Raw genomic sequence first — 24,556 nt, forward strand, 5'->3', positions numbered from 1 at the left:
GTCTAAATATATCCTCGGTAATGCCTCACAAAAGACTTATTTATACCCAAAACAGATAAAAATTGACAAATTCACAATAAAGAGCTTGAGTAGCTGTGTTGACTAGTTTTATGTCAGCTAGACACATACTAGAATCATCTGAAAGGAGGGAACCTCAGTTGATAAAATACCTCCACAAGATCTGGCAAGTTAGAAGGCATTTTCTAAATTAATGATTGATGTGGAGGGCCCCGCCCATTCTGGGGGTAGCATGCCTGGGTTCTATGAGAAAGCAGGCTGAGTGAGCCATGTAAAACAAGCCAGTAAGTAATACCCTTCTGTGGGTTCTGCATCAGCTCCTCCAGGTTTCTTCCCTGTTTGATTTCCTGTCCTAATTTCCTTAATAATGAACTATGATATGAAAGTGTATGTCAAACTTTGCTCCCCAACTTTTTATTGGTTATGTGTTTCATCACAGCAGTAGTCCTAATTAGGACACTAACCCTTTTTTCTTTTTTTTAATTCACAAAAAACTTAAATAGGTATTTGACTAGAAAGGATACCCATGAAAAGATATTTAAGAGTTGACATCACACAACTACAGAACCAATAAACAGAGCAATTTTAGGATAGCTCAAGTGCATATCCCACTGAGTTGGATGGCTAGAGAACAAAAATATTTAAGGCAGTACTTAATGGGGAAAAACAATGGGGAAAGTAACTCAAAGTGATATTATCATAAGAACTTTGGGGAAATAATTTAAACATACAGGTAACTTATCACACAAGTTTTGCCCAAAAGATGTGAAAGCATATACCCACAAATAATATTTGTGCCAGTCTTATTCATAATAATCCAGACCTGGAAATGACCTTTTTTCTGTTAATAGGAAAATAACTGAGTAAATGGTGGGATATTTATATCATTTAGAACTACACTGTAAGGAAATGAAACAAAATAGCTGAAATACAAAATAATAAGTGACTCAAAAAGCATCAGGTTGAACAAAACAAAACAGACATCATAGAAATGAACACTGTATATTTCCTTTTCGTGTGATAATAATGAGCTCTAATTTCTGGTAATAGAATTTGGAAAGGGGTTGCTGTTGATTTGTACTAACCATAAAAGTGCCCAGTAGAACTCTCAGGGCTGGATAACGGCAATACCATGTATGTTCTTTAACTGTAGTTTCATGGGTGTGTATGTACTTGTTAGATCCCTCCATCTTAATTAGTCATGGGTTTTTTTTTAACATTTTTTAAGATATACTATAGTTTAGTCTTTTAAAAATAATTTATAGTACCAGTCTGAAGTCCCCCTGGGCTTGGGTATTTTGGCTCTGTTCTCCTTGTGGAGTTCCTATCCCCTCCAGCTAAGGACCATACATGGAGAGACCCTAGACCCCCTGTTCAGAGGAAGCCCATTGGCTGCTCAGTTTCCAAGCGCGTTCCCTAGTAAGGGGTATAGGGGCTGTCTCTGACATGAACTCAGTGTCAGGCGCTTTGATCACCTCTCCCTGGGGGGTGCAGCCTTGCCAGGCCAGAGGAAGATGATGCAGCCAGCTGTGATGAGACCTGATAAGCTAGGGTCAGATAGAAGGGGAGGAGGACCTCCCCTATCAGGGGATTAGGGAAAGGGCAAAGAGGGAGGGCGGGTAGGACTGGGAGGAAACAAGGGAGGGGGCTGCAGCAGGGATACAAAGTAAATATATTGTAATAAATAAATTTAATTTAATTTAAAAGTAAATAAGTAGGATAAATTGATGGTAAGTGTTATTAGACAAATTAGGAGAATAAAATTAGCTTAGGACCTTCACTTTACACCTTCTGTCAAAGTACATTTTCAGTTTGCTTAGATTTTGGTGCGAAAAACTCAGAGCAAAAATAGATTATCTTAAGTTGTGTGTCAGCTTATATGGGTCATTGACATACAATATTGCCAAAATGTGTCAGGCCAGCAGCACAGCCAGGAATACTGAGGACTTCCCCAGTATTGGAACTGCAAGTTCCAGAGAGCGCAAGGCAGGTTGTACCCCCGAGATATGTTTAAAGACACCACTGTTTGGCAGTGGATATCAATAACATTGAAATGTAGATGCGCACGAGTCTGTTGTGGGGAAATAGCATGAACGCAAATAAGAAAAATCTTTAGGAGCAAGAGGAGAATGTACAGAAACAATCTTCAAAACTCAGCAAGTCTAAAAACTCAAGGACAGACATTTAAGTGCCTCATTAAATAAAAGTTAAAAGCATAAGTAAGAAAATTAACTTTAAAACAAAAGTAGTCACTAAAAAGAAAATGTATGTCTCTATACATTAAAATAATAAGTATTAGTTACATATATAAATGTTAATAAATTTGGGAAACATATAAACAAAAAAAGTAAATAAATAGATCCATAGCAAAGAAGGACACTGGGCCACTATCTAAGGTTTGCATTGTAACTTTGTGATAGAGCATGTACTTAGCATTCACAGAGTCATGGATTTGATCCTAATACCAATGTAAGAATGGCTGAGATCAAAACCTCAAGGGATTACACGTGCTGGAGAGGTTGTGGAGAAAGGGGAACCCTCCTCCATTGCTAAAACTCCTCCATTGCTAAAACTATATCCTGGTATAGTAAATGACACAGCCTCGTGATCATTCAGTAACATAGAAAAGTTGATTGGAATTAAGTCCATTCCTTCTCATGGTTAAAAACGTTTAACAGACTAGGAATTGAAAGGGCATTTCCTCACCTTGGTAAACAATAGCTCATTTAAAAAAAAAAAGACAGTAGCTGAATATTAAATGATAAACAACTGAAAACTTTCCTCTTCAATCAAGAAGAAAACAAACCAGGGTGCAATGTCACACGCCTGTAATCCCAACACTCTGAGAGGAAGAGTCAGGTGGACCACTGTGAGTTCTAGGCCAGCCTGTTCTACAAATCGAGTCCAGGACAGTCATGGCTACACAAAGAAACCCTGTCTTGAAAAACCAAAAAACAAACAGGAGGAGGAGAAGGAAAATAAAGACAGTAAGATGCTTAGTGTTAAATTAAGGTTGGGGCCAGAAAATGCCTATCTTCAAATCTATTCCAAGCGAAAAGTTAAAACTTTTTTTTTTAAGAATGGCTTATTGAGCATAGTCAAAAGGGCAGAGAGCTAGGCAGTAGCTATAATGTATTTTCTTCCTGTAGTCATTACTGCTTTTGTGCATGTCTGTGTATGTGGAGGTAGGGTGGCATGTGGTCAGAGCACAGTCTTCAGGTCGGTCCTCACCTTCCATGTTGGGGACAGGGTCTCTGCTGTTCTTTAAGCCTATTGGCCTATGAGCTGAAGATTCTCCTTTCTCCATTTCTCATTTCCAGTTGGTTCACAGGGACTATAAACAGGAGTGTCACTGTACCTAGCTTTTATATGGCTCTGAAAATCCAAACTGTGGTTATTGAGTTTGCTAGCAAGCTCACTAGTGCTCATGGCCCACTGGGCCATCTCCTTGCTCCATTGAAACTTTTAATCTTGAGCCAGGCAGCTTGAAGGCTCACACCTGTAATCTCAGCACTAAGGAAGTGAGACTGAAGAGTTTTGACTCCAGCCTACATAGTGAGTTCCAGGGCAGCCTGTATTACAGAGTAAGACCTGCCCCCACCCCCAAAAAAATGTTTTAATCTTTCCTAAAGTTTATCTCTTTCTAAACCCTTTCCCTGGTTTATTCTGATAATTAGAATTTGATCTGTACATTATATTGTTATAAATGGTAAAACGAAACCTCTGAAGCTGGAGTTCCTCTCTAGTAACCACATTCAGTTTCATTTAGCTTTACATGGCTAAAACATAATTTTTATAGGTTTGTTTTTATTTTTAAACTATGTGTAGGTATGCATGTGTTGGGATGTGGGTATGTGCATGAGTACTAGTGCCTATAGCAGCCATAAGCATCAGACCCTTCCCCCCAGAACTGGTGTTATAGATGGTTGTGAGCCTCCTGGCATGGCTTCTGAGAACCAAACTTGGGTCTTCTAGAAGAACAGCAAGTTCTTAACCGCTGAGCCATCTCTCCAGCCCTCATCTCAGAAACATTTAGTGAAAGTCCTGAGCACAGTTGTAGTCTCTTCATTGTTGTTGGTTCTTAGTCTTTTAGTATTAAGGCTTTATTGCATTCGATAATAACACTTCTGTAAACAGCATCTTAAATTTGTCTTAGAGAAAAAGGAGTAATCTGTTAAGGTAGCATCTTGCCGTATCAAGTGTATTAATGTATTGCTTAATTGTATTAGTGTGTTTCAGAAATAAAAATAAAATAGGCTGTTCTTCAGGAGTCAAATTGGTCACTTTAGTAATAGTCCACCAACAGATATTTACAGTCACTCTTGTTTAAATTGCTCCCTGAAATCTGTAGCATTTTAACATGCTTCAGCAATTGCTTTCTTGTTACAGCAAAACAATGACAGTCTTGGTCTGAAAGGAAAAACTAGAACTGAGTTGAACTGGAGGATTAAAAATGTAGTTCTAATTAAAATGCTACAAATCAGTTTCTTTCCAATTGCTTGAGTTCCTAACAAAATGAACAATGCAGCATAATGACGGTTGTTATTACTGGGTAGCCAGCCTGCTTGACTTTCTTCTCTTACCATTACACAGGATGTTTTCCCTGAGTCAGACTGTTTGAAATAATCGCGTATTGTTTAAATACATTGTACAGTACACTGTATAAAGGCACTGCAGCTAACCTGCCTACTCACAAAACGGACCATTGTGATTTCTAACCAAAAATTATGTTTTTGATTTGTTAAATTAGTGTTTGATTTTATTTGTAGGTAAACAGTGTTGACCTCAGAGCTGCAAGTCATGAACAAGCAGCTGCTGCATTAAAAAATGCAGGCCAAGCTGTCACAATTGTCGCACAGTATCGACCTGAAGGTAATACAGTCTTTGTTGCCTATTACTATTTTCGCTATTTTTAAAATAATTTTAAATTCTTCCTCTGGGTTATTTTTTTAAAGGAGTAAAATAGTTTTCAATTTTTATTTTTTTGTATATTAATTACACTTTGTTCACCTTATGTCCCAGCTGTAGCCCCCTTCCTCATGCCCTCCCAATTCTACCCTTCCTCCCTTTCCTCCTCCCATGCCCCTCTCCAAGACCACTGATAGGGAGGAGTACCTTCCATCTGATCCTAGCCTCTCAGGTCTCATCAGGACTGGCTGCATTGTCTTCCTCTGTGGCCTGGTAAGGCTGCTTCCCCCTCCGGGAGGTGATCAAAGAGCCAGTCACTGAGTTCATATCAGAGACAGTCCCTGTCCCCCTTACAAGGGAACCTACTTGGATACTGAGCTAACATGGGCTACATCTGAGTAGGGGTTCTAATTTATATACATGCATGGTCCTTGGTGGGAGTAGCAGTCTCAGAAAAGACCTCTGGGTAATTTTTACTTTAACCTTTTTTTTTTCTTCTTCTTTTTTTCTTTTTTTTTTTTTTTTTGAGACAAGCTTTCATATACCCTTGGTTGACTTTGAATTCAGTGTGACTCTGAGGATAACCTTGAGCTCATCCTCCTGTCTCTGCCTCCCAGAGTTATCCTGGAGTTATGGATTGAATGCCACCATGCCTTTTCTCATACTGGACTAGGGAACCAAGCTTTATTCATGCTAGGCAAGCTCTGCCAACTGAGCTACATCCCTAATCCTTAATAATATCTCATTTCTAATTTTAATCTTTTATGTTTTGTTTTAATTTGTTAGTCTAGTCTAAAGTAATTCATTTTCTAGATCAGAAGTATTTTTCATTAGGATTAGAAACACTTTATCTGCCAATTGTTTTGAGATTGTATAATTATTTTGATTAATTTTCAAGTTTCTTTTTCATTTGACTTCCAACTTACCACTTCTTATATCCCTTTTACAAATTCATTGATTTTAAAGATTACTAAAAATCTTAAGTAAAAATCGTAATGCTGCCAAAGAAAATGAAGTTGCTCAGAAATTCTTCCTTTGAATTAGTTTATACTTACTAATACCAAGTTTATAATATTTTCTAGTAGCCTTTATTGCTACTTAAAATAGAAAAATGAAGTTTGCTTATACTTTGTCTCCAGACAATAAAGTATCATGGCATAATTTGACTAGATTCCTAGGGGAAGAAAGTGATAATGGAAACTATAAGGTAAGGCCATAGTAAACATGTGTAAGACTCTAGTAGGCACCAGCATTACCAGCTCACCAGTAAAACCTCAGTGGACTTGGTGAGTTTGAGCCCACAAGAATCCATAGTAGCATGCTTACTGATGTTCATAAACAACATGATGAGGAAGGAAAAAATGATGTGGCTGAGGATGTAGTTTATAATGTGGGCATTAAATGAAATGTTTTATAATTCAGCATCTAAAAGAAACAGTTACCAGCTATTGTATTTACTCTTATTTTCCTGTTGAGCCAAATTCAACTCAGAGTAGTAAGTAGTTTAAAAGTGCGTACCCTGTGCATACATGTGAAGGTGTTAATAAAGAGCAGAGAGCAGCAGCAAAGCATAGCAACAGGTGACATAGGACATGAAATTTACCAGCTTCCTTAACAATTTATGCATTCACTTTGAAAGAAGACTACAACGTAGAAGTGTAGGAACTGTGTTAGAGATAAAAGTAAGCTAACAAAACACAGACACTGCAGAAATGTCGTGGGAATGCAGTAGAAAAGTAAACAAAAATAGAGAAAAGCTAAAATGGTACTAGAATGTAATGTTACTAGAATGGTAATGTTTTCAAAGGAAAACAAAGGTGTCTGTGCAATATACACATAATGAGCAGGTTGTGTTACTATGTTTTTATATTATGTGTATGACAATAATAAAAGGAAGCCATCAATTAGTGAGTGTGAAGGGAGGACATGGGAGGGGTTGGAGGGAGGAAAAAGAAATAGGAAGTGATGTCATTTTATTTTAATTTTTATTTAAAATTCTTGAGAAAGTAAATGCATGTTTGAAATTTTAATTCAATCATAAAAACTTTCTGCTAACAGAAAAGATTATCATAGTGGCACAGAACACACATAGTCTTGAGTTCTTTATGGCCATTGATTTTTACCCTGGCATAGACTCCATATGGAGTAGGTGCACTCCATATTTCTCTGTAGTTACTGAGTGTGCCCAGGAATTTCCCTCTTTCTTTCATGGAGCTTATTTTGTTTTGTGTTGTTCCCTTTGTGTGTGTGTGTGTATTTCTAAGCTTCTTTTCATATGATCTTTAAGCTTGATCCTTTTCTTTTTTTGAGGGGGGAGTCTAGTGAGGTTCTATTCTGAAGAATATTGATAGTACTATTCTAATCTTAATTTTTAAAAGTTTTGAATACAAGAGAATTCCTTTTGTTTGGTTAGTCAAATAAGTACTATTTCGTATGTGTTTTCTATTTCAGAGTGGTTTCTTTATGTAGATTTCTCTTGTATATGTTTATTGTTTTCCAAAATTTCCTGAATATCAGATTTGTGAATCCTGGGGAGGGGAGCATCATACATTATCTCTCCTCAGATGAGCATGCACATGCCCTTTAAATTATTTCAGATAACTCTAATATGTTATATGCAATAAAATATAATTTAGTCCCGTTTCTGAAATTCTGGAGAGCTTCTCCTGTGTGCCACACAGCCTCCTCATTCCCAGTAGCAGCTCTGCTAAAAATTTGATTTCTAGGACAAGGGTGCATACAACCAAAGAGGGAGACAGCGTTCTCCCAAATCAAATATGAGAAAATATATACAGAATGGATAAAAGGTAAAAACAGAATGACAGGTGTGAATTGATTGAAGGCTAGTCATTTTGACAAAGTAAATGAAGTTGAAAATTAAAAAATAACGTTGAGAAAAATGTGTGGAAGAATGTTTTGGTCATAAACACAAATGTTACAAGGATTCTTAGTGAGGACCATAAATATAAAATTAAGAAAATAAATTAAAAACTTAAGAATTTATCAGTAATCACTCTAGCTCTCCAATCTTAAATGTTTAATAGTCTCTGAGACTGCTAGCTGCTTCTCAGGGAAGAGCTCTCTTACCTACCGTAAAATGCAGTGTGCTCTTTTGCAGAAAGTTTTCAACTTTCTAAAATGCTGAATGTTTAAAATTGCTCAAGGCTGCTCATAAAGAGACCCACAAAGTAAAAACTAATAATGACACCTGTATGGAATGAATGAGCATATTGTTAAGTATTGTAGAGCTGTTAGAGCAGTAAGTCATTTTGTTTCCTTCAAGAGCAATTTCTATTTTTAAGGGATTTTGCCACCTAATTGATAAAGATAGGCTTTTACCAAAAGTAAAATTGTAGCTGGGCTTAGTTGTGTATCCCTATAGCCCCAACACTTCAGAGGCAGAGACAAGAATCAGGAGCTCAAGGCTGTCCTCTACAAAATGAGTTTGAGGCCTTTTGATCTACCTAAGGCATTGTCTCAAAGAAGAAAAACAGAAACAGTAAATAAACTATAAAGAAATGCAATGCTAAAATATTTTTTCAGCAAAAGTAATACACATTGAAAAGTAATTTTTTTTAGAGTAATTGCTAAAATAATAAAATCATAGAACAGTTGGAACTGGGGTGATAATGCCTGCTCTAGCCCTAGTGCTTGAAACCTTGGGTGGAGAAGATAAGCAACTTTGAAGTCAGCCTAGGCTGCATACTGAGACTATTTCAAAACGAAATAAGCAACATAGGGAAAACCAAAACTCAGTGAGATCACGCACTTAGTATGCAAGCACTTAGTGATGCAAATTTAATCCAGGACCCTCAGCTGAAAGAGAGTACCCACTCCTGGAAGTTGTCCTCTGACATCCACACAGCTGTTATGGCACATGTATACTCATGTGCACTCAGAATAGTAGTAATTACAGTAAGTTTTAAAATCAGAAGTGTAGAATCAATAGGACTCCTAGAAAATAGAAAATGAGTTGGTAGATAGAATGCAAAGTGTCCCCTAACTTCTTGCACCTGTTACAAAATAATTAGGACAGCAAAACTAAAATTTACTAACAGTCTACAACAGAAGTAATTGGAGCTAGTTTCCATAAATCCCAAGATAACAACTGGTGTGAGCAAGCTATGAACAGCTACCAACCCCAATGAAGTCACTGACTGTACAGGGCAAAATGGCAGGAAAGGGCAGAGAGAGAGTAGAAAGCGAAGTGGGGTGATTTGGTGATCACAGGAGAGGTTTTCTGCGACCTTCACATTTCGTGCGATTGGTTTGCAGTCAGCTGTGAAGAACTGCAGTAGTTGGGCCTGTGACAGCCAGCTGTAACTCACTTTCTATTCAAAAGCCCCACGTATGGAAAGAACTACTAGGGATAAAGTCCAAATTGAATAGGATTTGGATAATTTGATCAAAGAAGATAAGAGGTCTGAATTAATAGGGTAAATATATAATACAGTAGGTAGAATCTGAGCATATTAGATCAGATCTTTTAATACTTGGCAGAAACAGCAAACAGAAAGTTCTAGTATAGAAGGGTGAAGTCATTACAAAGCCTACCCAAATTTTTAGAAAAAGCTCAACATTCAATCTCAGCATTTATCTGTGAGCTCCAGGCCAGCCTGGGCTACATGAGACCCTATCTCTTTAAACAAACAAACAAACAAAAAAAAGGTTCCTGCAAACAAATTTTAAATAAAAATGAACAGATCAAGACTGAATCACATGGAAACTTTCTTGAAAACTGAAAATAAGAATCAGAATACTGTCTTCACAAACAACAAATGCATGCCAGAAGACATACTCTTGAAATTATTACACTAGTAATACTAAAAGACTAGCTTTAACTTGGACCAGTATTTCCTTAGGAAAGTAATGAAACTGGAGAAATGTTTTTAAATTGAAGCTAGAGATCTTTCTCTTGATCACTTGAGTCTGGAAGCCATTAGATAGAACAGAGCAAGGCCCGCTTTGGGGCAAGGAGCCTAAGGAATGCTATGGTAGTCCACTGGACTTAAACCCATGAGAAAGAGGGGCTTCCTGTCAGGGTAGGTCCTAGTTTGAGCAGTCAGCACAGTCAGGAAAGTCATAGACACTAAGTGGAACAGGTGCTTGGTTAGCACAGAAACAGAATAAAGTGAACACACATGTAAGCCAGCATTACCCATGGTTTTTATGAGTTAAGTACAAATACAAAATGCTAAGTGGAAATTCTTCAATGCTGGGTTAGAATTAGAAAATTTGGTATGACCTCAATTTTCCATTTCAGTAGGTGCAAATACAGTTATATATCTAAACATCTTTATGTGTGTGTATAAATATTTATATGCATGACCCCTAACTCTATTGAGGGTCCGGCCCAGTCACACCTCCATAGCAATGAGTATGCATACTCCCAAGCTTGCCTTCTGAATATTATTCCACATTAAAAGCTGAGGCTTTTTGGACAGATGTCTGGCTCCCAGGCTCAGGCAGGAAAAATACTATGTTATTTTGTAATAGGATACCCTGTGCCAAAAAGTAAAATATTCAAGCAATGATGGAAACATAATGAAAATAATAACTGTAATCCAGCATGGAACAAGACACAAAAATAAAAATCAGCGATTTCTGCTTCAAATTACTGATATAATACTAAGACTAACCTACTAAGTAAATTAGGAAATCATGAGTCCATATTAATGTTAATTGACTAATTAAAAGCTTGATAGACTAGTGAGATGACTCATCAGGTAAAGGCACTATGATCAAACCTAATGACGTAAATTCAGTCCCATATTCACACAGTAGAAAGAGAACCAATACCCTCAGGTTGTTTTGTGGAAACTTGGGTCCATGCAGGATTTATAGAATATGCACACCTTCCCCTAAAGCATTAAATAAATAATTAGTTTTTATTTTTAATTTAAAGAATTAAGAGATAACTATAGCTTCAATAATTCACTTGAAAGGGGGGGGAAGTAACCCATCGGTTAGCCCTCTTCAAGTTATCAAAGACAATAACATCATCAAACTTAGTATCAAGACAGATGAAAGTGTAGGTAGGCTACATGGGGCCATCGTAGCATCCCTTCTGTGATTTTACTGCCGCAGTTATTTAGCCTCAGTCTGTGTGGCCACATCACAAAAACTAGAAGATACTTCCAGATTAAAAAAAAATAATAAGATACTGTTCTGGTCAGAGCTTTGACCAGGTTCTCAGTACCAGAGGATTTAATGTTTTTAACGCTGTGGTATAGTTTAAAATAGCTATCTTCAAAATGTTTTTAATATTTTTTAATAAATATTATTCCTGATTGCCTTTTTTGGGCATTTTGATAATTTAAAAATTATAGTTAACTTTAGTTCTTCCATTGGCTGATTTGGATATATTTTTATTATTACTAATACTACATAAGTTTTATATTTGAGAGTAAGATTAGTTGGTTTTTCTCAAGGAAAAGATTTCAGCAGTCAGAGTATCAGGCATTAATTATTATAGATTTCTTTTTTTAATTGAAAGCTGGAATAAGTCCTGGTTTTAAATTTTACATCCAAATTAAAAGATAATGTAAAATTACTAGTGTTATTTGATTCATGAAGTTGTCTTCAGCAGATTATGTGTGATTTGAACGGAGACATCCTCTACTTTCTAGTAGTACAGTTAGAAGCTTATTACTTTTGAAACTTCTAGCCTACTTTGTTGATTTTAAGACACTTTATATAGTTCACAGTTTATCTTTAAAAAACTTGTTTTTAGGAATATTCAGTTTATTTTTTTTCCCCATCAGAGTACAGTCGTTTTGAAGCTAAAATACATGACTTACGGGAGCAGATGATGAACAGTAGCATTAGTTCAGGGTCGGGTTCTCTTCGAACTAGCCAGAAGCGGTCCCTCTACGTCAGGTAAGTTTTACTTGTAATTGTGACATCACTTAAATGTTTATGGATGTAGATTCTTTTAGGTTTTTCACTGAGTGAAAAATTCAGTGCAAATAAAAAAAAAAAAAACAAAAAAAAACATTTTCATGGGTGCTTTTCTGGCATTGTATCTTTTGAGAGTTAGACTATTATAATTTTAATAATATAAATTATGTGACCCTCTGAATAATGGTATAAAGAAAAACAATGTGGACAAAAGAAAATTCAGATGATGTAGTAGTGACTGTATAAGCTTGATTAGATTAGATTTAAAGTAATACTGTAAAAGACTATAAAGTGTTGAATAGCATGGAAAGATTTTACCTTAATTTTCAGTTTTCAGATTGGGATAAAAGAATAACTGTTTAGTATTTCACTCTGATTGCCACAATTCTCTTTGGTTCTCTTTGCTTGCTGGCTGGCAGTGCTGGGAATCACAATATTTTCCCCCCAGTGTTAAGAATCAAACTCAAGGCCTTTTTGGTGCTGGGGAAGAACGCGTCAGTACAGCCTTTTCCTCTACTTTTAAGAGAGCTCATTTGGACTTAAAAATTAAGTTTAAATATTGTATGTTAATTAGTTAAATGGTGATAAATAATATTTCCTTTATAACAAACTTTAAAAGCCTTAACATTTTGTAGTTGTCAGATTAAATTAATAAAGTATTTTTAAAATAACTTGGCACTCGGCCCTTAATTTTCATTGATAATGACTTTTAAACTACTGATTATTCTACATTTGCAAACAAATGGAAGAAGTAGAGTGCTGGAGAGATGGCTCAGAGGTTAAGAGCACTGTCCACTATTCCAGAGTTCAGTTCCCAGCAACCACATGGTGGCTCACAAGTGGAAGAAGTAATTAGCTTCTATATGTAGTCAACATAGCCTCATAAGCCTACACATTGGGAGTTTGTTTTTCTAAATATCTAGTCAAAGTAGACAGTAAATAATGTTTACATTTTTTAGAATAGTTATATAATGTCATTTTAAGAATCCAATACAATTTGTTATTGTATTATAGGAAAAAAACAAAATTGGGGATGCTGAATTTTTTATTTTATATTATTCATTGTGAGATGGAGTGTCAGTATATTGCCAAAGCTCACCCCAGCACTTCTGGACTCGAGCAGTCCTCCTGACTCAATTTCATGAGTAGCTGAGAGTACAGCTGTAGCCCAGTATACCCAGAGATTTTTTTTAATTTATCTTATACACTTTACCAAATCTGATCAATCCTCAGAAAAAATCCACAATGTGTCATTATTAGCCCCATTTAATAGGAAAGAAAAAGCAAAAGGAAAGCAAATAAACTGCCAAAGTAAAACACAGTACAGCAAAACCCTAGGAAGTTGGAACAAGGACTGAAACCACCGTTCTAAAGCATCTGTGTTACCATCCAGTAGAAAGTATTAATGAGCCATGCGTTAATTTCCTAGACATCATGGTAAGAAACATTAAGATAAAGAAGCTAGACACCCCAACACTTAGAAGGCTGAGGCAAGAACAGTACTGAGTTTTGAGCCCAGCTGGGCTAGACAGCAATTCCCTGTATCAGATAAAGAAGTGAGTGTACAGTCTACCCTAAAACATTGGAAGCAATAAATAATACATTTAGACTGTTTCTGTTAGAGTAATTTCTTTTTTGTCTTATTGTCATATATATATATATGACAATATATATATTGTAAGATCAAGCCTAACATTTTAATACTATACTAATAATTTCTATGTACAAAGTATATGTATTCTGGAATCCCGTGTGATTTTTAAATTGATTAATAATCACTATAACAAAGTGCTATGAACTTTTTTTCTTCTGAGTCTAGAGCCCTTTTTGATTACGACAAGACTAAAGATAGCGGCCTTCCCAGTCAAGGATTAAACTTCAAATTTGGAGATATCCTCCATGTTATCAATGCTTCTGATGATGAATGGTGGCAAGCCAGACAGGTTACACCAGATGGGGAAAGTGATGAAGTGGGAGTAATTCCTAGTAAACGCAGGTAAATGTTTCTTCCTACTGCTTGAAAGTAGGGTATTAATAAGTAATTGTTTTTCCTGACATGTCTTTTACTTGTGCTGTGTGGACACATTATGCTTAGTGAAGGAAACCAGATATAAAAAGTCAGGAGCTGAATTTTACTATGAAATGTAAAATAAACTGAAGGTTACGAAAGTGTGGGTGGAAGAGGGGTGGAAGGATGTTGGTCAAGAGATGACATAGCTTCAGTTATAAAAGAATAAACTCCAGAAGGCTACTGTGCAGTAGGATAAGCAGGTAACAAGACTGAGCTGTGTACTTCAAATTTACTAAGAAAGTTGAGCCGACTTTCACAACCAAAAGAATGTTTTAAAAGTATCTGTGTGAGATGTTATTGAGGTATGTTAGTAGCATGATTTAGAGCAATTGTTTTACTTATGCTTATCAAAAATACGTTTAACAAATCAAATTATAGTATGGGTGTGTTTGTGTGGGGGCAGTCAGAGGGCAACCTTGAGTCAGTCCTTGTTTTCTACTTTTTTTTTTTTTTCCTACTTGGTCTGCAACAGAATCTCTTGTTCACCACTGCTTACACCAGGCAGCTAGTCCTGTGAGCTTCCGGAAATCTTCCCGTCTCCCCATCCATCAGTGGAGGGGCACTGCAGGGATTGCAAACATATACTACCGTTTCCTATTTTAGGTTGATTCTGAGACTCTAAAACTGTGCATTAAACATTTACTCAGTGAGCCATCTCCCCAGGCTTGTTTTTTGAGACATACTGTGGCCTGTGTATCACAGAATGACCCTGAATTCTCAATACTTCTGAGTACCAGGATTGCAGATATGCAGTACTATACTTAAAACATACACGATTTAAAACCTTTTGAACCCCAAAATTAATGAATTAATAAGTTAAGAAAGCTGAATGATGAATAAATCTTTTCCTAAATAGTGATTTTATTCTTTGTTTTTCATGATGTGATTCATAACTTTAATATTACCACATTTAAATGTAACCAGTAGAGGTCCTAGTGAGCACACACTTTCAATCCTGACACTCAGGAGGCAGAGGCAAGCAGATCTCTGTGAGTTCTAGGACAGTCAAGGCTGAATAGTGAGACTCTGTATCAAATAAAAAAGTAACCAATATTAGAAAATGCACTGTCACCAAATTACCCATGATGGGAGGGAGAGATTGTTTAGCCGTTAGCAGCACTGATGACTCTTCTAGAGGACTACGTTTGATTACCCAGCATGCATGAGGCCTGGCTTCAATCCCTAGTACCACAAAAGAAAAAGAAAGTAGAAAGGAAGAAAAGAAAATCTTCGGCTAGAGAAATGGCTCAGCGGTTAAGAGCACTAGTTGTTCTTCTAGAGGACCTGGGTTCAATTCCCAGCAACCACATGGTGGCTCACAACCATCTACAATTAAGATCAGTTGCCATCTTCTGACATGCAGGCAGAACAGTGTACACATAATAAATAAATAAATCCTTAAAAAGAGAGAGAGAGAATCTTGCAGGATGCTTCATGACTTTTTTTTATTTTGGTTATCTAGACTTACTTCAAGATAGCCAGCAAATGTGGTATTAATGCTTATTAAAGTTAGTTCATTTAACATCAAGTTTATTGATGAGTTGGATTTATACCTCTTTCAACTGAAACATACACCAAATGATGTCTGTTTCTCTTATATAGCACAAACAGGTAGTAATACTTTATTTTACTTGCAGTACTAAGGATTAAGTCCCCAGGGCTTTGTGCATGCTGTACAAGCGTTCTACCCCCGGACTACATCATAAGCCAAGAGCAATATTATAAAAGTATTGCCAAGATTTGTAATTAGTGATCAGGGGGTTATAACTGTTGTTAGCTAGATCTATGTGCTTAGCTAGATCCATCTGTTGTATAATCGTGTTTGATAGAAAATCTTATTTTAGGAGTGCAGGCTTTGGCATTCTTCTTTCCTAGGTTATAATATACTGTGCTTCAATTCTTCTATGCCATCTTGAGTCAGTAGAAACCTCACATTTTAAATATCAAAGTTGCAGTTCCTAAAAATTGTCATGTCGTTTGGAGCCTCATACTCTGCCAAGGCTTTCTTTACATGTGCTCTCAACCAGTGAAAAACATGCTGACTTAGAAGGAAAGAAAGAACAGAGAAGTTATACTTTGTGGTGGCTACCCATCCCCTGAGTCATAGTGTAGAATATTATGTTTTTATCATAAAATACAGTAGGAAGACAACAAATTTGCCATTTTATTTTATTTAAGATAAGGTAGTTCTGTTTTACACACTTTGGTGGAGAAGCTTCCACTGAACATTCTTTCCTGTGGAAAACAGAACATCAATAGCAGCCTTCAGCTGCTGTGCTCAGGGCCCAGGTTTCCTCTGCCCAAGTGGTGAGGTGGTGGGGGTGTGCTTCCTTCATTGTCCTGCTGCCACTTGGTGAGCCATGATAGCAGCCATTCCACATGCACACTGAAAAGCATGGCGCTCAGAGGGAGTCTTAGGGAGTCTTGAAGGGTTGTGTAGCACTTGGGATCATCAAATGAAATCTAGGCTAAAGCCCAGCCTTTTCTGCACATTAAAGAGAGACACAGCATCCTTCCACAGTGTCCTTGTCAGCTGTGGACACAGTTCACAACTGCCGGATTCTTGCATGTACAAACATGAGCCTCCATGGCCAGTATAGCTATAACTAGGTTCAGAATTCAACATTTTTAAAAGCCCTCCTGGCCTCTCTTCACCTGTTCCCAAAGTATACCCTTCACCCTCAAAGACATAAGGAAGGTTACCTTCCAAAATACTTTTTTTTACATTTGTTTTTAATTTTCTTTCATTTATTATTTCTACAGCATTCTGCCTGCTTGTGGACCAGCACACCAGATCTCACTGTAGATGGTTATGAGCCACCATATGGTTGCTGGGAATTGAACTCAGGACCCTTTAGGAAGAACAGCCAGTGTTCTTAACTTCTGAGCTATTTCTCCAGTCCCCAAAATACTTTCCAACTCTAACTTTTAGACTATATCTTTTATAGAGAATCGGAATTAAGCTTAGTTTTTTCCACATTTTTTTACATTTCAGAGCTACAGAACGATACAAAAAATTTCAAGAATAATACAATGTACATCTAAATTGTTGAGTTTTGCTACATTTTTCTCCCTCAAGCTTAATTTTTTTCATCATATGTGTTCTATGCTAAGCTAATATTTGAAAAAGCAGGAATCCTGGAAAATGACTGAAGTCAGAAATGCTATCGGCCTGTTTTCATTATAGTTATGGTACTGAGTGCATGTAAGTGTTTACTTGTTACAGTGTGGTTTGGTTCTTACTTCATAGTCAAATAGTGGTCATCATTCCGTAAGTCTAAGGGATTTCAGAGTAAGTGATGTCAAGCAAGGCTCTCAATTGTAGTGGACTTAAAGAATGTTCTAAGGACTAGTAAGATGGCTTGGTCTGTAAAGTGTTGCACCAGCGTGAGGGCCCAAGTTTAATCCTAACACCACATAAAATGTCAGGTGCAGGACAGTGCATGCCAGAAATTACAACACCGTGGGAGGCAGAGACAGGAGAATCTCTGGAGTGTGCTTAGCAAAATTGGTGAACTATAGATTCAGTGAGAAACCCTGCCTCAAAAAAGTAGGTAGGGACCTGAAAAGATGGCTCAGTAGTTAAGAGAATATATTGTCTCTTGCAGAGAACCCAGTTTTGGTACCCAACATCCGAGTCATGTATACTTATGGTTTAAGTTTCCAAAGGGTCCAGTTCTTCTGTCCTTCCTCAATCCCTAACCGCTTGTTCATTCTCTCACGCAGGCAGGCAGGCATACATAATTAAATGTATTTCTAATGGTAGAGAACAAATAAGGAAGACACCTACCATTGACTTTTAACACCCATGCATACATGCACGCATACTCAAAAACAAGTACAGGCAGAATTTTTAAGAAAAAGATGTAGACCCATAAATTTCCAACTACTCAGAAGGCTTAGACAAGGTTTTGAATCAAGGTTTTCACATCAAGCTTGAACAAATAGTGAAGCTCCAACTTAAAAACAAGAAATAATTCTAGAAATCAGGACTCAGTGCTGGAAAGTTTGTCTAATATGTACAGGGCGTGGGGTTGGGTCTCCAGCCCAAAGTCAGTAACCTTCTGTACTTTGACAGAGTTGAGAAGAAAGAACGAGCCCGATTAAAAACGGTCAAATTCAACTCTAAAACAAGAGGAGATAAAGGGGTGAGTATATGAAATCTCTTATAGCTGGAAATCTTAACACAACAGATCATTCCATGAGTTTTCTTTTGTCTCTGTTGTTGAAATAAGACTCAGCGTAAGAATTAACTACAAGCAGCTCTTGCCACAGAGTAGACTATAGTCCCTTAATATAACTACCTGATCTCAGACCTTTTCAAATTATGACCTTTGACAGGTTCGTCGTAAGTTCTGGTCAGTATGCTTTTTATAAGTGATAGGATTCAGCTTTCCTTCGGTTGTTTGGTAGACTTTTAATTGAGTTGATGCTGCACACTTATCATCCCAAGACAGAGAGAGAAGCAGAGGCAGCAGGCATGCTCGTGTTGCAGGCGCTAGGGCACAGCTAGTTTAATGATCCGTCTGTCTCCACTCCCAGTAAGTACTGTTTCCTGCTGGCCATGGTGGCGCACACCTTCAGTCCCAGCAGTCGGGAGACAGCCACAGTGTAAGTTCACAAGTTGTTATAGATGAGGTCATCTTCACCCTTTAGTTTCCTACTAGAATCTATGTTTTTGATGTTAGGATCAACATAAAGCTATATTTGGAGGAAATAGTCACAAGAAGTTACGTAGATGGTAGGAAGGTATATCACATTTTTTTGTATATTTTAGATGGTTTGTTTTCGTTTACTTTAAATTTGTTTGAATATAAAAATATAAGATGTTGGTAGATGAGAAAGATAGTACAGGTTTGAGTTATACTATGTGTATGGTAACTAACTACCTATAACCTGCAGTGAAATGTTCTTACATGAGCCTGAGAATTTTACACATGCTGTCTTGAAATTCTTTTCATAATGTTTGCATCTTCATCTTTTCTTAATCTGAAGCAAGTTTTTATAAGCTTTTTTGTTATACTTGAAATAAATATAAATGCTAAGTCAGCAAATTATGCTCTGTACAAAACCATCACTATACATCAGATCTCGCTAAGCACACAGTACTTAAAGCTCTAATATTTTAAAGAAATTAAATCTGAATAGCTTATATAATTCAATTTTTTAAAGTGATAAATTTCTGTAAAATTAACATATATAATTCAGACAGAAGCAGAATTACATCTTGTAACCTGAAGTGATTTTTAAGTTATGAATAATTTTAATTGGAAGAAAAATTCCAAGTACATACTTAGGATATGAAATAACTCTTTTCTGTACTTGTTTTATGAATGTATTTAAAAATAAGTCAGTACAGCATACCATCAAGAAATTGAAAAAGAGGCTGCATGTTTTAACCTTCCTTTCATTCTGTGAGAAGTTAACTTAATTAACGACATTTAAATCTTAGGCTTGTTGTTTGACTGTAACCAACTTTATACACAGCCACTGTGTTCTAACACAGCACCAGAAGTGTGCATGGTACTGAGCGGGGTGAAAATACGCTTGCCATTGATGCAGAGCTGCACTTCCTTATGGAGTACTTTCTGCTCCTCCTTCCCTTTCCTCACACGATGATCTGCAAACTCTTTCATTACAGACCTTGAACATTTCAGTTTCTCATTAACATTTTTAGCACTCATTTGTCTATTTTTAAAATGCTAAATCATATATCTAGGTATTTAATATATATATCATAAATTTGTGGCATTTTATCATTTCTTATTTTTATTGCACTCTTACAACATGACATTAATGGTATTAAAATTAAAGATAATTTTTATTGAAAATACAGAAAAACTGAAGATAACGTATGTCTTCAGTTTTGTATTTTCAGTATACTTTTTTTACTTGCTTATGCTACTTTTATTTGCACTTTTAATAAATCCTTCACCTGAGTGATATTTATGTAATTAATACATTTCTTAACTAACATATCTCTCTGTCCTGTACTACACTGTCCTTGCGATTTCTCATTTTGGCTAACTGCAAAGATAACAAAAATCAAAACATTTTAAACTACATGTTTGTTTTGGTTGTGTGCTAGGAAACTGACTCTGACCACTGTACATGCAGTAAACAGGGTAAATAACCTTTTTTTTTTAAATCAGTTTTATCAGAAACCATAAACTCTAGCCAGTTATTCTCACGCAAGAAAAGATTGCCTTTTTTTCTGCTAAAATTTAAATTTCTTCCTTTCTAAAATTTAGACTCAAGCAAGTATTTGTAATCACATGATGCTACTTGATGGTTTATAAAATAGCTGCCAAACCAGAGTTCCCGCAGTCCTACTCCTCAGCAGGCGCAGTTTTAGCTTCCGCTTAAGAGTTCTCTTTTTTTAGAGTTCCTTAGAACCTTCCCATTCTAAGGTATTTTGCGTGGTCTATGAATTTACTCATCTAATGTGACTTAAAATGATTCCTTAACTGCTCACACCACATGCTTTAAAATAAGGATATGCAGTGCAGATTGGCGCTAGTGTGCTTCCAGAGATGTGCAGTAATGGCACCACTTACCCTGAAAGGTGCATCTCAGGGCTCTAGTGGGCACCTGAAGCCATGCATGGGACAAAATCCATCTATAACAAACACAATTTATAAATTAGGCACAATATGAGACGAACAATAGCAGTATAATGTAATTGAATTGCCATAATTGCTACTCTTGTGCTTTGGTACATTTAGTAAAATCAAATTTACTTGAACAATAACACATTGATACTAAGACAGTCAGCCTGATAAAGATGGCTACCAGATCACTCATGAGTCAATAGGGAATACAGAGTAGATGTTCATAACCTGGGCAGGCTGGAGCAGGGTAGCATAAGATTTCATCATGATGCTCATATCCAGATGCAGTTTTAAAATTTGGCAATTGTTCATTTCTGAAGTAGTCCTCTTAATATTTTCAAACCAAGTTGACCACAGGTTACTGAAGCCCTAGGAAGTAAATTGTGGCTAGGAAAGGGCTGATGTAGCATCTTCTAACACAGTTCAACTTAAAAAATCAAAACAAAATTTTATCTTTGGGGCTAGTGGTGTGACTTAGTTGTGAAGCACTTGTCTGCCACGTATAAGGGTTTGGAAAATCCCTAGCATTGTCCCCACTCCACACACTTTGTTTTAATGTCACTGGTAGGGAAGGTCATTTCCACTAAGAAGACCCATAACAGAAGAATTGCACAGAGAGCTCTTCCTCTTTAATAAATGTTATCAACCTTTATGCTTCACAATCTCAACTCAGTGACTGCACAAATACTCTTTCCAATTGTATGTCATAGAGTTCACTTAACTTACCTTTTTATTTTGCAAAAGAAATGTTTTTAAATAGGAACGTCCTCATAATTACGTATGTTTGCTTTGTTAATAGTGGCTATTGTGGTAGTTCATCATACCCACAAATAAAGGCATGAAAAAAAGTTTAATTAGGACAAAGTAAAATCAAGATTGCTACTTAATTTACAAAAGATAATTGAGCAGCAATGCAACATTAAAAATAACATAGTATCACATATCTAATACTTTACCTGGGAATTTTCCTAGAAAACTACATATTCATATAAATTATTAGCTTGGTTTATACTATAATAGTAATCTGATTAACTCTCTAACTTTTTTGTCAAGTAGCATTTATTCTTTTAAGGTAAAACTGAATGTGCTCTAAAATTTTAATATTTGCCATTTACAAAATAATATAATTACAGGACCTTATACAAAATTAGAAGTTCATTTTTCATGTGCTCCGTATAAAATTCATGCAGACTGCACATTGTGGTCACAGGAGTCAGCTTCCGTAGCTGCTAGGCCGGGCCTTTGTGCACACAAAAGTAGACACCCTTTGTTTTGCCCCTCCTTCTCTTCTTCAGCAGTCATTCAATGACAAGCGTAAAAAGAACCTCTTTTCCCGAAAATTCCCCTTCTACAAGAACAAGGACCAGAGTGAGCAGGAAACAAGTGATGCTGACCGTAAGTATGTGGATCCATTGGTCAACTGAAAATAGAATGTAGAGGGACCTACTGCCCTGCAGTTGGTTGTTACCATGGAGACAGTTTCAAGAGCTGCAACAGGTTACTGATTGTCTTAACCAGGGGAAACTTAATACACACAAATTAATTTGTATGCCTGTCTTAGTGTTTCTTGCACCTAGGAATTCTTGAACAGTATCTTAAGCTATCTATTCATAACATATAAAAAATATAATTCTCTGAAGTAAGGGATCATATAAAAAGCACTTAACATTTACACATTCAAAGAGTATTTCTAAGGAAAAAATGCAGATACCTGATTTGTAGATAATAGTACTGCCAGTTTCTAATGTAAATTTTACTTATAAAATATCAAAATGGCCTGAAAATTTGTCTTTCTATTCTAATCAGCCTATAAGGTCCAGTTTTCTTTCTTTGTTTTTTTTTTTTCTTTTCTTTTTTTTTTGGGGGGGTGCTGGGGTAGGTAACATTTAGTTGGTAGCTCCTTCTAAACTTTGAAAAACCTACAACCATGCTTTGTAAGATGTGTGTACCTGTAATGGTCTTGGAACTGTCTCTTATTGTAGCACCAATCCTGTGCATCACTGACAACTCTTTTCTTTGATTGTCTTTTTACTGCTTGCTCTCTGGGGACTACTCTCTACAGGAGATCCCTGACGACATGGGATCAAAAGGCCTGAGTAAGTCATCAAATACTCCCAAGTTGTTTTTAGCCTCCTACCTTATTCAGGTGCATTTTGAGATTCACAGTAGTGCCTTTCTGGCAGGAGGAGGTGTGTGCTTTCAGTGGCTTTTAGACTTTCCATGTTTGTGACATGCTTGGGCTTTTTTACTTCTATGATAACAATTTTTGTTTTCTTGTGTTCCCTTTTTAACATGTCACTTGAAAAACTCAGTTACATTTTGAATTTCATAATTTTTCTGGTAGTTACTTTTGCTACAAAAATTTTAACTGTAGGCTTTTTAACTTTTTTAAAAAATAATGCCACTTTCCTATATTAATAGAGTATAGGCATGTACCCCTTTTGGGGTTTTGTTTTTCACTTTTTAAAAGTTTAAATAACTACAGTTTTGTGTTGGAAACCCTTGCTTTAACGTGACAGTGTGAAACAGACATCAACTTCAAGCAGCAGTCTAGAGGAAACTGGATATTCTCTTAAGATTGTAAGAAGCATTACCGAGTATACTGTAATTGTGTTTCTCCCTTAGCCAAGGGGTTTTTATTTTGATTTGTTGTTGTTTTACTGTTCTTAACTTTCTACTAACTTATTAGACATACAAAAATTAGCAGATTCTGATATGTAGAAGGATCTGTAGTTGACTAAGAGCCATGCATGGCGACACATGCCTATAATCCCATCACGAACATTATGAGTGGGAGGCCAGCCTGATCTATGGAGTGAGATGCTGTTTTAAATTTGTGTATTTTCAGGTTGCTTTAAGTTTTTGTGAAAAGTCACCAAATGCTATATAAATTTAGGTGATCTTAAATCATAGAACTAAAGACTCAGGCTAAATTTTTTTGTTAAATTGTTTATTTCTTTTGAATCATTAAGCATTTTTAAAACTTTCTTGTAGTTTTATTGATAATTAACTAGTTAGCCTTCTAAGAACTGTATCACTAAATAATATTAAATTTTACGGTTTTAAGCTAAATATTTTTCCTTTGATCTTTTCAACTTGGGTTTGCATTAGGATAAAGAGGCTGTTGCTGGATATCAGTTACTTCCACCAGGCACGCTTTGCTCTAGGCATACTCTGCTCTTTTAATGTCTGCTTGTATTTTGATAGTTGAGTGGGTAGGGTGGTAAAAAGGATCTGAGAGGAATTGAGGTAGGGGAAAACATGACCAAAATAGGTTGTATGAAATTTTTTTAATTAAAAAAAAATTTGTTAGCACCCACAGATTTCCTATGACTAGTGGCAGCTACTTTTTAATGTTTCACACTTTGGAAAAATTATCAACGGAAACCTTCAATAACTAAAATATCTGCACAGGTTACTGACGCTCTGGGACTTATTTTGAGGTTGATAAGTTTTAGAGGTGATGCAGATCAACTTGAAAATTTTGGTCTTATTGATGCTGCTATATATGGTTATGGCTCCCATATTTTACACTGTTGTATAATGACTGAACCTTGTCCTGTGTCTCTTTCTAATTGGAAATTGAAACTTCCTTAAGAAAAAAATCTTTGGCCAGGTACAGTGGCACATGCCTGTAATCCTAGCACTCTGGGAGACAGAGCAGGCAGATCTGGTGAGTTCAAGGCCATCCTGGCCCACAAAGCAAGTCCAGGACAGCCAAGGCTACACAGAGAAACCCTGTCTTGAAAAAAAAAATGGGAAAAATAACTGATTATCAGTGGGGAAAGATTCATTTTTCTGCAAGGTGTATTATAATTCATGGAATTACAAGTATCTGCTTCAATACACAGGAAATGAAAGAATTTATTAACCTGGAAACCTAAAGGTCAAGGTTTTAGTCAGAAAATTGGAGGAGACAGAAAAATACCAGTAGAATTCTAAAATTATGAAGGTTATCACATAAAGCATTACGGGCTGTTTGTTATTGCAGAGGGAATACTGGAATAAGGGTATGTCAGGACATTACTACAGCTTCATTAACCTATAT

The 24,556-nt window shown here is 36.3% G+C and overlaps 1 protein-coding gene across 22 annotated transcripts in view; it reads left to right on the forward strand.

Annotated features, from left to right (window-relative positions):
* The window catches only part of Dlg1 (discs large MAGUK scaffold protein 1), a 181,639-nt gene that overhangs the window by 133,720 nt on the left and 23,363 nt on the right, over positions 1-24,556 (forward strand). For 11 of the 22 annotated variants that reach the window (XM_060370192.1, XM_060370193.1, XM_021645134.2 and 8 more), the window contains 5 exons: positions 4,788-4,890; positions 11,691-11,805; positions 13,646-13,822; positions 17,976-18,045; positions 22,571-22,604. In XM_060370192.1, coding sequence (XP_060226175.1) covers positions 4,788-4,890; positions 11,691-11,805; positions 13,646-13,822; positions 17,976-18,045; positions 22,571-22,604 — 499 coding nt within the window. Of the gene's footprint in view, positions 1-4,787; positions 4,891-11,690; positions 11,806-13,645; positions 13,823-17,975; positions 18,046-21,803; positions 21,904-22,570; positions 22,605-24,556 lie in introns of all 22 variants that reach the window. The other 11 variants (XM_021645131.2, XM_060370191.1, XM_021645132.2 and 8 more) reach the window with 2 other exon arrangements.

The sequence above is a fragment of the Meriones unguiculatus genome, chromosome 17 (genome assembly GCF_030254825.1).
Source record: "Meriones unguiculatus strain TT.TT164.6M chromosome 17, Bangor_MerUng_6.1, whole genome shotgun sequence".
NCBI classification, from domain to species: Eukaryota; Metazoa; Chordata; class Mammalia; order Rodentia; family Muridae; genus Meriones; species Meriones unguiculatus.